Raw genomic sequence first — 15401 nt, forward strand, 5'->3', positions numbered from 1 at the left:
AAAAAAAAAAGTAAGAAATAAAAGGTAAGAATTTAAGATACATATTACAAAGGTGGCAAAATATTCTAGATGCCACTGAAAAATTTAAAAATGGAGAAAATTACTATAAAAGAAACCAGAGACGGTCAAAATAGACATAAAAACTGGAGATATATTCTAGATATCAGGAGTCATTCGTTAAATGAAAAAAAAAGTAACAGAAAAATGTTAGAAAATATTGTAGAGGAATATGTTCTATTTCTGAAATGTAGGATGGCAACTGGAGTAGATGATATTTGACTAGAATGTTTAAATATGTGAGAATAAAAGTTTTACACTTGCTTCACTGCATAATTTAGAAGCCATGGTCAGAAAGCTGAATTCTGGATAAGTGGATTAGAGCTCTCATTGGAGTAGTAATTTGTTAGTTAGTTTAACAAAACCTTTATATTTTATTGGATGCAAGAATCTTTCTTTTTCTTTTAATTAATTCAACTATTATCTTTTATGCAGGGTTTTTAATTTATTTTATTTATTCTTCATGTTACACCATGATAGCTGAGAATTCTATATTCTCAAGATATCAGGTGTAACACTGCTATAACCACTGCCTTAGCACAATATGACTTTTGATGTCTTTGTACCATAAAAATCAAAAATAACTAAACCAACCTTGCAGACAACTTTTCTGAATGTATTCTTGGCTGAGTCAGTCCATGTTTTCACACTTATTTTCTTTTCCCTAGTATATTTGAACTTTCATTTCACTCCTCAAATATTTGCAAAACTAGAACCAATTTTTTGATATGATACTCATTTTTACTTCCTCAATAAAATAATAGTGATCGTTTATTTACGCTTCCAAATCACCTGCATGCTCTTGTACCATGAATCAGTCTGTAAACATTATCAACAATAATGCAATTGATAGGATTTTGCTTGTTTTTTCTTGCTCTCTCTCTCTCTCTCCATGAACGTTATGTACATTTTTATGTTGGAACATAGTGTCTGTAATTGCTGGTCCATTTCCTGAACAGTAATCAAACAAGTGCTTACCATTTTTACTAGCCTTACTCTTTTTTTTCTGAACTTTTTCATTACTACTTTTTTTTTAAGTTCTTATGTAGTTTTTTATGATTTTAGTCATGTGCACATTTATTGTCTCTGTTACTGGACTTTTCCAGTAAAGTACTTAAGACATTAAAGTTAGTAATCCAGTAAAGTACTTAAATAATACCCCTGACCCACACACACATAGCAGAGATTTGTTAAAGGTTTTATAACAAATTTCTTGTTCATGGGATTTAATTCACACTTGTGTGTGTGTGTGCATGCATGCGCACGCTTGTATCCAGATTTGTTATTAAAGTTTAATGCTTATAGATGTTGAAGTGTAATTTAGGAACTTTGCATTCTTGCTAGTTCATTATTATTTACAAAATTTTTATTTAGTAGCTATCTGCACATATCAGCCATGGAATTAGAAACATATTTTGCATATAGTCACGAGACTGCAAATGCCAATTCTCTTCAAATTCCTTGTGCATATTTCAGGGAGATATGGGTTTGGAATTGCCTTCATTAAATGCTTTGATCAAATTGCTGCACCCAGAAATTTCTCTTTATCCATACAAGCCTTCTCAGATGATGGTGATCTCATTCCTGGCAGACTATCTTAGGACCACAGGTATATCTCTTAGACAAGCAATGTTGGTTATTTTTCCATTGATTAAACACCTGGGATATCTTCTGAGAAACCAGTCAGCTCTACTGTTTTCAAATTCATGGCTCCAGCCAACCGGGCACCTACAATACGCCCTTTATTGAACTCTGGAAGATCCTTTTTCCCATTGTGATCAACATTGTTGATATTTACTGACTAGCAGCATTCATAAAAGTTGCCTAAAACATATGGGGACACACTTCACCAAGTATTTTGCATGTATGCCTCCGTAAGTGACATTTACATATATCTGCTTAAAGGTTTCTAATTCAGTGGCTGGTATGTGTATGATTTTTATCTTGTTTATCATTTTGAATGTTATTCATATATGATTTTCAGAATTAAAAAGAAAGTTGTTATAACTTTCTATAATGTTGTTCAGAAATGAGCATTTCGATTTTTCTACTATTATTCATAGTAGGAAATCTTACCTTCTCGATTTTAAAAAAAATCAAGACAGTAAGATTTTTCATTATTTCTGTAGCAAATATTATTCCAAATTCTAGACTGCATTTGAACCTGTTATAATGTTAATACAAGAGGACATCAGTATTTTTCTTATTGTCATTTGAAGGTTCGACAACGGGAAGAAGATAGGAAGCAACGAAGGCTGGAAAGGGAAAAAAGGTGGCAACTTCTTAAAGAACAGGAGGAGGCTGAAAGAAGAAGACAAAAAGTTAAAGATAGTAGAGGACGCGACAAGGTAACTGAACACATTCCCATTTTTATGGTTACTACAGACATCTCCAACTTGTGCAATAGATGAATTTCTAAGGTTATATAACATACTTCTCTTCCCCCAGTAGAAATAATGTAATAAATGATGTTACATTTCTGATCATTTGCATAAATTTAGTTTCCTAGAATTAGGCAAATGTTAAAATTATCAGCATTTGATATGAAATTATGTACTGTGATAACAAACACATCTTATTTCAGAACATTTTGTAAAGTATATGGTTTTATTTATAACAGCATAAATCAATGCATATCTTTGCTTCTCATTTGGAGCAGATAGATATTCTGGCTGGGTTTTTGAGGGTAAGGAGGTTGAAGGGTTAAAAAGGAAAAGAAAATAAGTGGAAGAAAGCTTTGATGGAAAGAAGAGGGAGAGTGAAAAGCTTAGTAAAAGTGATTTTATTTTCCTCCTCATATGTGTCTTTGGACTAAAAATAAAAAAATCTATGGAAAGTCACAAGGTCTTATAAACTGCAGGACCAAATTGTGCTTACATTTGTTTTGGGAAGAATAATTCAGTTAATTTTCAATTAAACAAGGACCACGAGCTAGTTTAACAAGATAAGAGATATCACACTGGCTAACTGTTCAGGTCATGCTACATGTTAGAGGTGACATGACAGAAAGGAATCAAACAGAATCAAGCTTAATGTGAAAACTAGGATTAATTGATAGCTGCTTGGTTCAGAATCTCCTACACTTTTGGCATGGATTAAACTATCATTTTCATCCCATTATCACTTGCATTTTAGGCTCAATGACCTGTCATGGCCAAGTAACTTTAACTTGGCTTTGTTCCAATTCAAATTAGAGCAGTGGATCTCAGTACTCCTTAAATAAGCATTCATACCAAAAAATATGTATGAGACAAGCTTTCCATAAGAATGCTGTTCATTGTCAATTGTTGTTGTGTTGAGTCAAACTGGACATGTGCATTCACCCATGATATGCATAGATTTAGTGTTTGCTAATTCCCTCTTGGTGGAATGTCCAGTTTGTCCAGAATAAGAAAGGTGACAGTCACAAGGAATCTTATGACTGTCACCTTTCTTATCTAATTGACAATCTGTCTAATACAAACTTTGTAAAGAAAGGAGCATTATCTTGTCCTTTGTGATTGGCAAGCAAACCCGAAAAAGTTTGTTAAAAAAAGTACAGAAGAATGCGTCAAACCAATATTTCACAATCTTAGCATCTTAATAGTCTAACGGATAAGCTTAGTTGTTGAATGTTATTCATAACTTATTTTCACAGTATTAACACCAGACTATTTCATTAAAAAAAAATGTTTATTAACTGGCTTATATTTTGCTGAATTTCAAATCAGTATGTATATGCAAAAATGAGAAGTGAAATAATTCAAATTTACAATTTGAATGGTTTCACTTAATCATTGTCACGTGTACATGCTGGTTTATGTTCTGAAGATGCTGATTTGAAATTCAGTGAAATATAAGCCAGTTAATAAACATCTTTTTTTATGAAATAGTTCATCTTGTGTTGTTAATAGCATTAAAATAAGTTATGAAGAGGCAGTATAGTGCTTAATAAGCTTGTAATTCTTATTGTAAACTTGATTGCAAATCCTTATATTTTCATGATTTCTGAACTATTTGTCTTAAGTAAAAATCTGTTAAATCTGTTTGTATTGTATGATAATAACTCGTATTCATGATAGTAATGGTAGTCAATTATTTAATGAAATGGGGAATTAGTAATAGAGAGGGATTTAATATAGGAGATATTGACTGGGAAAATGAGAGAGCTGAAATATACAATGGATGGTACATTTTTGAACAACTTCGTGATAGTGATCTAAAGTAACTTGTACTCTGCAAGATAAGGTGGTATTTTAAATTTCATAATGTCAGAGGAATTACTGATTCACCATATTAATTTAGGTGGAAAATGAATTTTATCACCAGCATGAGACCGCTGTCCTGCTAATTGGAGGCCTGAAGTGGCTTTGTCTGTAGAGCAGAATTTCCAGATTATGTAAAAAAACAATTTAAAAAAAATAAAAAATTTACAAAACAATCCTTGCCCACTCATGGTACTAATGTGCTTTACTTGTATAATCTTTTGTCCATGTGAGCCACCTAGAGCTCCTGTATGATATTTATCATTATATGTGATATTTGTCCTCAGAAGTGATAATTTGGGTGAGGGAAGGAGTATCAAAAAACCTGACATGGAGGGTATGATAAGGTTGAATATAAAATAAACAGATAATAAATAAGGACTACTTTTATAAAAAATAAACTTATTTATATAATTAAGAAGTATCGATTAGAAGCATCCTCACTGAAAGTGATATTAATGCAAAATAGGTAATACTAAATTATCTTGCAAAATTCTTTCTTTTAGGCTTGCACGGTGATCCGAATGCATTTTTGGAAATTATGGAGACAACTACCGTGTTTGAATAAAACTTTAGTTTAATATTACTAAAATTTTACAATTCGACGTTTCGACCTTTATGTCAAGGTCATCTTCTGGAGCGTACAAATATACACAAGATACAAGCTATACTACAATCATACTGGTTCGTTAAAGAGACTAACTGCTACCACAATTGTTGGCCTGACCTCTGATGAAAAAAAAAAAAAATTATACATCAACGCTAGAGTCCTATTATTTGTATTGTCTACTATATACATATATTAACATCATTCCAGCCAGTTGGAGTGGAAAGGTTTCTAATACTAGCGGATTGGCTAGAGTCCTGACTAATGTTGAATCTTTCATATTAGGTTGGCTGAATGTGTGCCATCCAGATCCTTGGAATTTTCATACCATCTTTATTGTTGATATTTGGGTGGTTTATCAGGATTTCGCAGGATTCTTTAAATTTTCTTTCGTACCATGTTTTTGTGCGGTGTAAGGAGCAGGTGCTTTTCCAGTTGATTTGGTGTAAGGTGTTAAGTGCATGGTCTGAGAGGCCTGCTTCACCATAATGTTGTCTAATGTGTTCTTTCTTGCGTATAGGGATTGTCCGTCCTGTTTCACCAATGTACGGTAAGTTACAGGTGCAGCGGATGCAATAGACTCCAGGATGTGCTAATCGGAGGAGAGGATCCTTAGAGGAGCTGAATATGGTTTTAAGTTTAGTGGGTGGTTTAAAGGTGGCATTGAGGTTATAATGTTGTAGGATTCTGTTGATTTTTTTCTGATAACCCTTTAATGTATGGGATGGCTATGGTTTTACTGTAATCTAGATTCGTTTTTGTTGTGGTTTTATACAGTATTTTATTGACAGTATTTTTGTTATAGCCATTGTTTATGAATGTGTCACTAATGATTTTTAGTTGTTTCAGGGCTTGCTGGTTAGAGCAAATAGTTGTGGCTCTGTTTTTAAGGGTGTTTGACTCCATATTTTTGTGCTGGGTGGTGGTATGAATGCGCATGTATGTATTGGCCTGTGTGTGTCGGTTTTCGGTAGACCGTGAAGGATAGACTGCCAGAAGGAAGACGTGTAACTAGTGTGTCTATGAACGGGAGCGAATTTTGGTTTTCGATTTCGATAGTAAATTGTATGCGTTCGTGTTGTTCGTTTAGGTGGCTGAGGAATGTGTTTAGCATTTGTCGCCAGTGCGGCCAGATCGCGAACACGTCGTCAACGTATCTGAGCCAGATTGTCGGTCGAAGCATGGCGGAATCAAGAGCCCTTTGCTCAAAGGTTTCCATGTAGAAGTTCGCGATTGGGGGGGGATAATGGTGAGCCCATGGCTGTACCTTCCTTTTGTAGGTAGAATTTGTTTTGCCACACGAAGTAACCGGACTTTAGTACGTGGGCAAAGAGGGCCGTAATGTCGGGCGGAAATTTGTTCTGTAGTAGGAGAATTGTGTCATTGATGGGGACATTAGTGAAAAGGGCAGAAACGTCAAAACTGACTAATAAGTCGTCTTTGTCGAGTGTTATGTTTTCGATTTTGTTTATAAAGTGTTGTGTGTTTTTTATGTAGGAGGGGGAATGACCTACCAACTCCTTGAGTGTTGCCGCTAATTTCTTGGCTAGGTGGTAATTGGGACTGTCTATTCCTTCCACTATTGGTCGAAGGGGCACATTTTGTTTGTGTATTTTCGGAACCCCATATATTCTGGGGGGGGGGGGCATAGTGGGGTTTGAGTTTTTTAACTGTGTCTGAGTTGTTTTTTTTTTCCTCACCATTGCTGTCTGAAGTTTTTTTCTATTGCATTCAGTTGTTTGATTAGAATTTTATGTTTGGGCAAAAATTATCAAAAACATTGCGAATTTTTTCAGTGAATTATTTTCAATTTCACAAAATAAATGCAGGAACAATGGCTAAGAGTCAGTCTGTATTTAGAAAATTTAGAGTTAGCAATAATATATAACTTTGTATGGGAATGCCAAAGTTGAAATAGATAATGATGGTTGGGAAAATATGATTTTGGAGAAAGGAATGAACGAGGTGAAAAAATGTTAGAATTTGCTGTGGACCAAGAGATGATTATCTGTAACACAAGACTCCAGCAAAAGGAGTGTAGAAAATGGACGTAGCAATCAAATGACAAAAATACCAAGAACATGATCAATATGATTATGATTAAAAGAAGATGGATAACATTAGTACAGCAGTGTCAAGCTTTTCAAGGAGCGGATATAGACTTGGATCAGAGTTTAGATTGCAAGCATCAAGTTGCAACCAAAAAGAAAATATAAACCCCATAATCAGAAACGAAGAGACACAGCAAGAATAAATAAAGAAGAAATAGGAAAAAAAGGTACAGAACACTGTTAGAAGAGAAACTTAAAAGTGTGGACAAAGGGGAAAAAAAAATTGAATCTAAGAGTGAAAGGAGTAATGAAGGCAATAGAAAATGCTGTTGAAGAAACAGTACCAGAAGAAGAAATGGACTAGAGAAGAAACACTGAAGTTAGTACAGGAGAAGAGCAATATTGAAGAAAGTGTATTGAGGCGAAAAAAGCAGTCAGAATGGATAAGATGAAATGGTTGTAGGCCCAATGCAATAATATAGAACAGCACTATGGAAAGCATAAAGCTAGGGAGGTGTAATAAATGATCAGAACTATTAATAGAAGATGGCAACCAAAAAGACCACAATTAAAGATGAAAAAGGTAAAGTATTAATGAATAAAGATAAAATTGTACATCGGTGGACAAGATACTGTAGTGAGTTTTATGAATAAAAACTGGATTTAGATAGTGTTGGGAAAATGATTGAAGAATTGAGACAGATATCACCGCCAGGTAATGAGTCTAAGATGGACATTTTAAGAGGAGAGGTAGAAAAAGCAATAGGATGACTAAAACAGAATGAGTCCTGGTAATAATAACATCGATGGAGAAATTATTAAATATGGTGGCGAAAGTATGGTTACAGAAATGTACCAGCTATGTAATATGGTATGGAAAGAAGGGAAAATGCAAGAGGAGTGGGTAAAATCGATATTAGTGACATTAAACAAGAAATGGAATAAGCTAGAATGTAAAAATTATAGAACAGTTGCTTTGACAAGTTACCTTGGTAATGTGATGATGATACTGACAGAAAGATTGAGAACACAATTGGAAGCAGGAGTTAGGAAAGATAGAACTACAATTCAACAGATTTTGACAATGCAGTTAATAGCAGAGAAAGCTAGGAGAAAACCAAAACAAATATACTTGCTTTGTGAATTTTCAGAAGGCATATGACAGTATCGATCAAAAAGTGACATTAGCAGTGCTAAAATCCTATGGGGTTGATAGAAAACTAATAGCTATATTAAAATATGTGTATAAGAAGGCAGTTGCAGCAGTTAGAATAGGTGATGATTTGGGAAAATGGTTTAGAACAAGCAAAGGTACTAGACGGGGGGGGGACCAAATATCACCAAGCATTTTCATCGCACGTTCAGAAAAAGCAATGGATAAAATGAAGGAACATGCAAAAGGAATATCAGTGCATGGGATGAGAATTAAAAATCTGAGATTTGCAGATGGCATTGTTATTATTGAAGAAGATGAAAGAGATATAGAAAAAACATTGAAACTGTTCAATGAAGAAGGGAGAAGATTTGGACTTGTTATAAACTTGGAAAAATACAAAGACAATGGTATTTGGTGAAAAGAACATAAAACAAAAGATAAAACTGGAAATAGGAACTGATATAGAAAATGTAGAACAATTTACATGTTTGGGAAGTAAAATGACATATGATTTGAAAAAGAAATAAAAATCAGGATTGCAAAGGGAAGAACAAATCTGAAGGCCATGGATAACATCTGGAAAAGTAAAGTGATCAGCCTGCAAACAAACCTAAGAGTACTGGAAGCATGCATCTTCAGCAGTGTACTGTATGGATCTGAAATGTGGGTGGTAAATAAGAAATCAAGAAAAAGAATTTTGGCATTTGAAAGAACTTGTTACAGGAAGATTCTAAAAATAGGATGGGTAGAGAAAATCACAAATGAAGAGCTCTATTGGAAGATACACCAAAGAAGAGTCTACTGCAGAAGTTATACAACGGAAGCCGCAATTATTTGGACACATCTGCAGATGAGTAAGGACTGGAAGATTCATGTTTGGTATTATGGATGGTGTAAACAGAAGAGGTAGACCATACAGAGAATGGATGGACGACATAAAGGACTGGTGTGGAATGGGTTTATAGAAACTGCAACACTGTGTACTGAACAAAGAAAGGTGGAAGAAGATAGTTAAGGAGACATCAGACACCCACGGGCAGTGAACCCATGGTTCATGATGATGAATAATATATAACTGACTATGCATAGTTGGAATAGTTACATGTAATCATAGTTGAATATTTAATTGACTAAGATTGATTAACCTGTCTACTGGCCAAGGTGGATGAAATAGTGAGACCAAATTACACTTATCCATGTTATTCAATGGGTGTTACAGAATCGTATCCAGATTTAACTGGATGTCTATAGATGTCATAGCTGGTGGGATGTTAAAGCACATTTTGGTGTGTGCGTGTGTGTGTGTGTATCACAAACCATGTGATATTAAACAACAGTGAAGTACATGGAGAATGCAATCCTTCCTTATTATGCAGTCATGAGAGAGAGCATGATAAGGGGGAAAACTCTCCATGCATCTACAATATAGTTTTCCAATTTTTTTAATTTCCAATTATAATTAACTGAGGATGGTTCAGATACATGTACTGAAATATTTGTACTTAATCAGTCTTAGGCAATTAAATACTGAACTGTGATTACATGGAACTATTTGAATGAATACCACACGGTTATCCCTTCATCAGCATGTGACCATGTAGAGATTAATATGATTAATGGACTGAGCCCCTCTTCTCTCTGACTGGCTGCTTTACCAGTCTCTGTGTGTGTATGCGTGTCTGTCCATCGGATTGGTTTTCTGGTCTGTAGAATTCAGAGTTAACAGGAGTCTCACTTGTAGAAAAAAGGAGAAAACCATTATACCAATCTGGTCATGTCAATATTAGTTTATGACTCACAACTTTACTCTCCCATGTTTTTTTTTTCTGTAAATATCATTTAACTGATAGGTACTCAGAGAAGATTCAAGTGCACAAAGATATTGTATTATGGCAATTATGAGAATTGGTCAGTTAGTTGTGATTTGTTGAATTTATCTAACAAGAAGTACAGGGGATTTAATTGAAATTTCTTTATAGGAAATATGATGCTTCTTTTTTTAATGTTGGGTCAAAAATATGTAGACTGGCCTGTAATGAGGTATAGAAGCTGTGCATTTTGGGACAAATAGGCTGTAAGCATGTATAGTGTGGTTTCATTTTATGTCAATTTAAAACAGCACAATATAAAAAAAAAATAATGAAGAATCGTTTCTTTTAAAATTGACATGTTAAATTCACCCAAATATATTTTTACATCTTATTCCATGATGCCACTACATACAGCAGCATAGTGTTGTGTGCCACACTGTTTGGCATGGAAAATTCACGGAAAGAGTTTGCTGACAGTTGTGCTGTTATAATAACCTAGATATGATAGAAATGAAGTAAGAAGAGCTATGGTGGCAAACGATTCGAAGCGAATCGTTTGCCACCATTTGGATATGGATTTGTGGAGTGAATTCAAGGGAAGAATAGATATGTATGAGAGGAACAGCCTACACTTGAATGCATTTGGTATCAGGAGTCTTGAAAAATTGAATTGGTATGAGACAACACAGGATCAGGGAAACTAAATTATGATGGGAAGAATGGTGAGAATCTGTGTGTAAGAGCAACAATGTTATGTAACTGTTAATGATGGGAATGAGCATTATCATGAAAATTATGAGGAAAGAACGGTTTTGTGTTCATCTGTTTTGGATGTATCAAGGATGTCTGCATAAGTAAGGGACTAGATAAAAACAGATTTGCAAGTCCAGCTGTGTCAAGCAAACTACAGAGAAGAGTATACAAAAAAGCATGCACGTAACTTATGTTTGTAAACAAATGCTAGAAGAATCAAAAAAAGGGGTAGTTTGTTGCCTTGGTTAGTACATTGGGACCTCAGATTGTAGGCATTAGTGCAAGGCCTAGCTATCTGAAGCAGACATACTAACTGCTTTTGAGAGTATATGTTACAGTATTTTAGGAAGGATAGGCAGAATAGAGGAGACAGTGTGCTGCTAATGCTATTGGATAACTTGAATCCAATTAGTATTAAGACCTATGTCTGTACTATTAATAAAAGTTTTTCATGTGGCATTGGGTCTGAAACCATCTGGTGTGAGGTTTAGTCTAACAAGATCAAATACATAGTGGTGTGTTGTTACAGACGTAGTGGATCAGTTGCTAGTGACAAAGATATGCATCACCAAATGAATATGATGGGTGTAAAATGTAATAATAATTGAGGACACTAATTATCCGGCCATTCGTTGGGTAGCAATACAATCTTGTGAGAAGAATGGAACTGAATTTATTGATCTATTGCAAGACAACTTCCTCATGCAGCATGTGACACAAGGAACTCAAAGTCAGTGTGTTATGTCTGATACTAGTGCCAGAGAGTGTTTCAGTTAGAAACATAACTCTTTTGCCTCCAGTTGGTGACAGTGATCATGCTGTTCAGAAAAGGTTACATGTTGAACTACAATGCAGGAAATTATGACCAACTGAGGAATATGTTGAGTTCTGCACCAAGGTAACTGTGGTTGGATAGGAAAAATATTGGCAGTCCATGGGAAGCCTTTAAAAAAATACTTAAATGATGCAGTATCAGAATGTGTCCCTAGCATTCGAAGAATAAATAAGATAGGAATAAAACTGATGTAGCTCAGTGGATGTGGCGTTTGCACACCACCGCACTAGGCCGCACGAAGGAAGTCTTGGTTTCGAGTCTAGTCGGCGACTAGAGGAAATTTTTCTAAGCCTTTTTTCGACCGGTTCCCGAGTTAGTCGATCTCTGGCACGGGCAAGCAGGTTTTTCCTCCCGGAAACTCGGGTTTTTCGTCCTGTAAACTCAAGAAAATCGACCGTAGAACCCACATTATTTCAGACATTAAATATATTGTGTTAGGGTTAGAGACCACGAGATGGCGGCACATTTGAGCCGTCTCTCTTCACTGCGTACCGCTTAATTAGTGATAGCCTTGGGCCATCTGTCTCTGATTGGGTACCAGTGGAGATTGAACTGCCCACTCAGTCTCCAAAAGTTAGATAGGGCTAAATGGCCTCGCCTACTCCTGTATATACGGGAATAAAAAGGCGTTAGCTGATTTTTTTTTTTTTTTTTTTTTTTTTTTAAAACTGACGTGTAATTGGAGGGAATACCATGTGCATAAGGATGATTAATCGAGAGATTACTGTACACTAATGGTGACCACAATATGTGAATTGAAATATTTGTAATAAATATTTTCAACTGTGCCTATGTGTTACTTAATCAGAAAAGCTATGATTATCATTATAATGATATAATGAAAAACTGGAAATGACAATAATTGCTTAGAAACTATAATACTATTATGTGCTCTGATAATGCATCCTGCCAACTTTTGTCCTATGATAAAACTAGTTGAGCTATGTGAGATCTTTGAGAATGCATCCCTTGCCTAAAATGTAGCTGTATTGTATATATGCATATGTCAACCTATTATGTGGGGTAGTTATTCAATATATGGTTCACTCACATGCTCCAGAATCTGCTTGCCACAGGTGAGTGAATTTTCAGCTTCATTTAGAATGAAGCTGAAAATTTCTTCATTCTTCCTTTATCATCATCAAATTCCTGATATGTACTCTCAATGGACATGCAGGATAATTATGACAGTACTACATGAAAAAATTACACCATTACCAACTTCTGATCAAAAATTTGCATCTGAATTAATCTGTTATCTGTCAAGATTTCAGTATTATCAGATCTTATATTTCTCTCTTTTAAGGCACTTTTTACTGTATCAATCCATCTTCATCTTGGTCTTTTTCCTGCATCCTGGCAAAGAACACTTGCTTTGCTAATCTTTCCTTTCCCATTCTGTGACCATACAACCTGAGATTAGCTCTACTAACACATTTCTGAATGTTAACAGTGGCAAGTTCTTTCCTAATATCCTTGTTTTTAATGTGATGCTGCCATTGTTACCATCTGTTCACTCCATTAATCTTTCTCAGAACTCTCATATCAGAGGTCTCTAGTCTTTGATCAAATATTTTTTTTCCAACCCAGCTCTCAAATCCAAGTTAAAATTGATTTGAACACTATCTTGTATACAGCTAATTGAGTGTTTTGACTAATTTCTCACTTATTCCATATAAATTTATTCAGTTGACTTTCTACCATACCAGCTTTATTGATTCTGTTATCTATTTCCATATTTTATTTACCATTTTCACTAAAAATTGTGCTTAAATAGCTGAACTTGCTCTATAGGTTCACCATTTAGGATACAGTTGGTGTTTTCAGTGTTTCTGCCTATTTTCATTGTCTTTGTATTTTTATTGCTGATTTTCATACCAAATTTATTACAACAGTTATTCAGTTTCATCAGGGAATCTTGTAGACTTGTACTGGATTTATTCATAAGTATAACATCATCTGCATAAAGTAAAGAGCTAAAATTAACATTGCCAATTTTGATATCAGGTTTAATGCTACTTTCCTTCATAATGTGATCCAAAAAATAATAACAGTGGAGATAATGTGCCCCGTTGTCGCACACCTGATTTTACCTCAAACCATCTTCCTGTACCTCCTTCAAGTCTAACTGCTGACTTACAGTTTAAATATAGACTATGTATTGCTTGATATAATATCCCATTTACACCATATAATGTACTGTTTTGAAGATCTTTGCTCTTGGCACCTTGTCATTTGTGTTTTCCCGATCAAAAAAACTTAAATACAGATCTTTGTTATATTCCCATAATTTCTCAACTATTTGTGGTAAAGTGAAAATCTCAGGCTTGAATCCAGCTTGTTCTTCACCAAGCTTCCCTTCAACAATACTTCTCAACCGTTTCTCAAGTATACTTGCATAGATCTCTTACCAGGAACACTCAGTAGGGAAATATCTCTGTAATTCTCATATTCAGTTTTATTTCTTTTTTATAGATAGGTACTATGAGAGCACTGCTCCAGTCATCTGAAATTTGACCATTTGACCAGGCCTTCTGAATTATACAATACAGCCATTATAAAAATTTTATAACTCCATGTTTGACCATTTCTGGCTGAATTATTTCTACTACAGCTACTTTTCCACATTTCAGATTTTTAATGACTTTTCTACTTATGTATGGATATGTATTCCTGACTGCAGTCCTGTTGGGAATTTTCTACCATCATGCTGACACTTATTTCATTTAGCAGGCTTTCAAAGTAATTACTCCAGACATGCAAAATATCTTTATCTTCAGTTTTCATGTCACCTTTATCATCTTTGATTCCTTTCACAGGTATTTATTTTCTGTGTTTTTACCAAAGTGTTCCCATGACTTTTGTGTTTAGCTAGTTTTACAGCGCTTGTGAAGAGTAGGTCATATTTCTATAATAGAGTGATAGCTTAGTTAGATGAGGGTAATGGATGCATGGTGATACTGTTGGTCTTTGTAAAGGCATTTGATAGGATACTGTATGGAATCCTGATGCATAAATTACATTGAATGGGTATGCAGATAAGAGATTGGTTGATGGAGAGATACCAAATAGCAGTTTATACAAGTGCACAGTCCAATAGAAGGCTTGTAACTAGTGGTGTGCCACAGTGTTCTGTACTTTGGTCACTACTGTTTAATTTGTTTATTAATATTTGGAAAAGTTCTAAGTGGAAATATTCAGTTGTTTGCAGATGATGCAAAAGTAGGTAGAGCAATAATATTTTATGGGATTATTTAAATAGACTGGCAGTATGGGCAAAGAAGAATGGATGCCAATTAATGTGGCCAAGTGTTATGCATGTTGGAGTAAAAAGATTATCAGCTATGTATCATATTGATGGTACTACACTCCAGGAACTTGACAAAGACAGGGATTTGAGGATATTGGTTGATAAGTTGAAATTCAGAGGGTATATTGCAGATGTGGCTAAAACAGCTCATGAGATTACTTGGTTATTGAAAACTACCCTGACATGCAGAAATAAGGTTTTGATAAGGCCTCATCTGGATTATTGCACACAGATCTGGTCGTCTGGGTTTTTTGCAGATATGGATGAGGTGGAGCAGATTCAGAAATAAGTAACTAAGATGTGGCAGGACAGTGATGCTCTATATGAGGAGAGAGAAAATTTATGAGTTACAGAAGCTGGTTGATCAGTAGATAAAGGAGGGAGACATGATAGACATAAGTAGCTTGAGGGGGTGTTTATAAGAATGGTGTGGATGGAATATTTCAGTACATGAATAATGTGAGGAAAATTAGAGGTCATCCATGAAAATTGAGTAAGAATGTGATTAGTAAGGGGGGGAGAGAGAGTGGGGGACTTGGATTTTTGCGAATGAGTGGAATAGATTGCTAGAGTCAGT

At 34.9% G+C, this 15401-nt stretch overlaps 1 protein-coding gene across 4 annotated transcripts in view; it reads left to right on the top strand.

The window, feature by feature from the left end:
- Positions 1-15401, top strand: part of Acn (apoptotic chromatin condensation inducer acinus) — a 229813-nt gene that overhangs the window by 211081 nt on the left and 3331 nt on the right. For all 4 annotated transcript variants that reach the window (XR_016549792.1, XR_016549793.1, XM_090407980.1 and 1 more), the window contains exon 12: positions 2277-2405. Coding sequence is in view for 2 of the 4 variants with exons in the window: in XM_090407980.1 (XP_090264106.1) it covers positions 2277-2405 (129 nt within the window). In the remaining 2 variants the exon portion in view is untranslated. The remainder of the gene's footprint in view (positions 1-2276; positions 2406-15401) is intronic.

The sequence above is a fragment of the Typopeltis vanoorti genome, chromosome 18 (assembly GCF_054136105.1).
Source record: "Typopeltis vanoorti isolate ZY-2024b chromosome 18, IOZ_Tvanoo_1.0, whole genome shotgun sequence".
Lineage (NCBI taxonomy): Eukaryota > Metazoa > Arthropoda > Arachnida > Uropygi > Thelyphonidae > Typopeltis > Typopeltis vanoorti.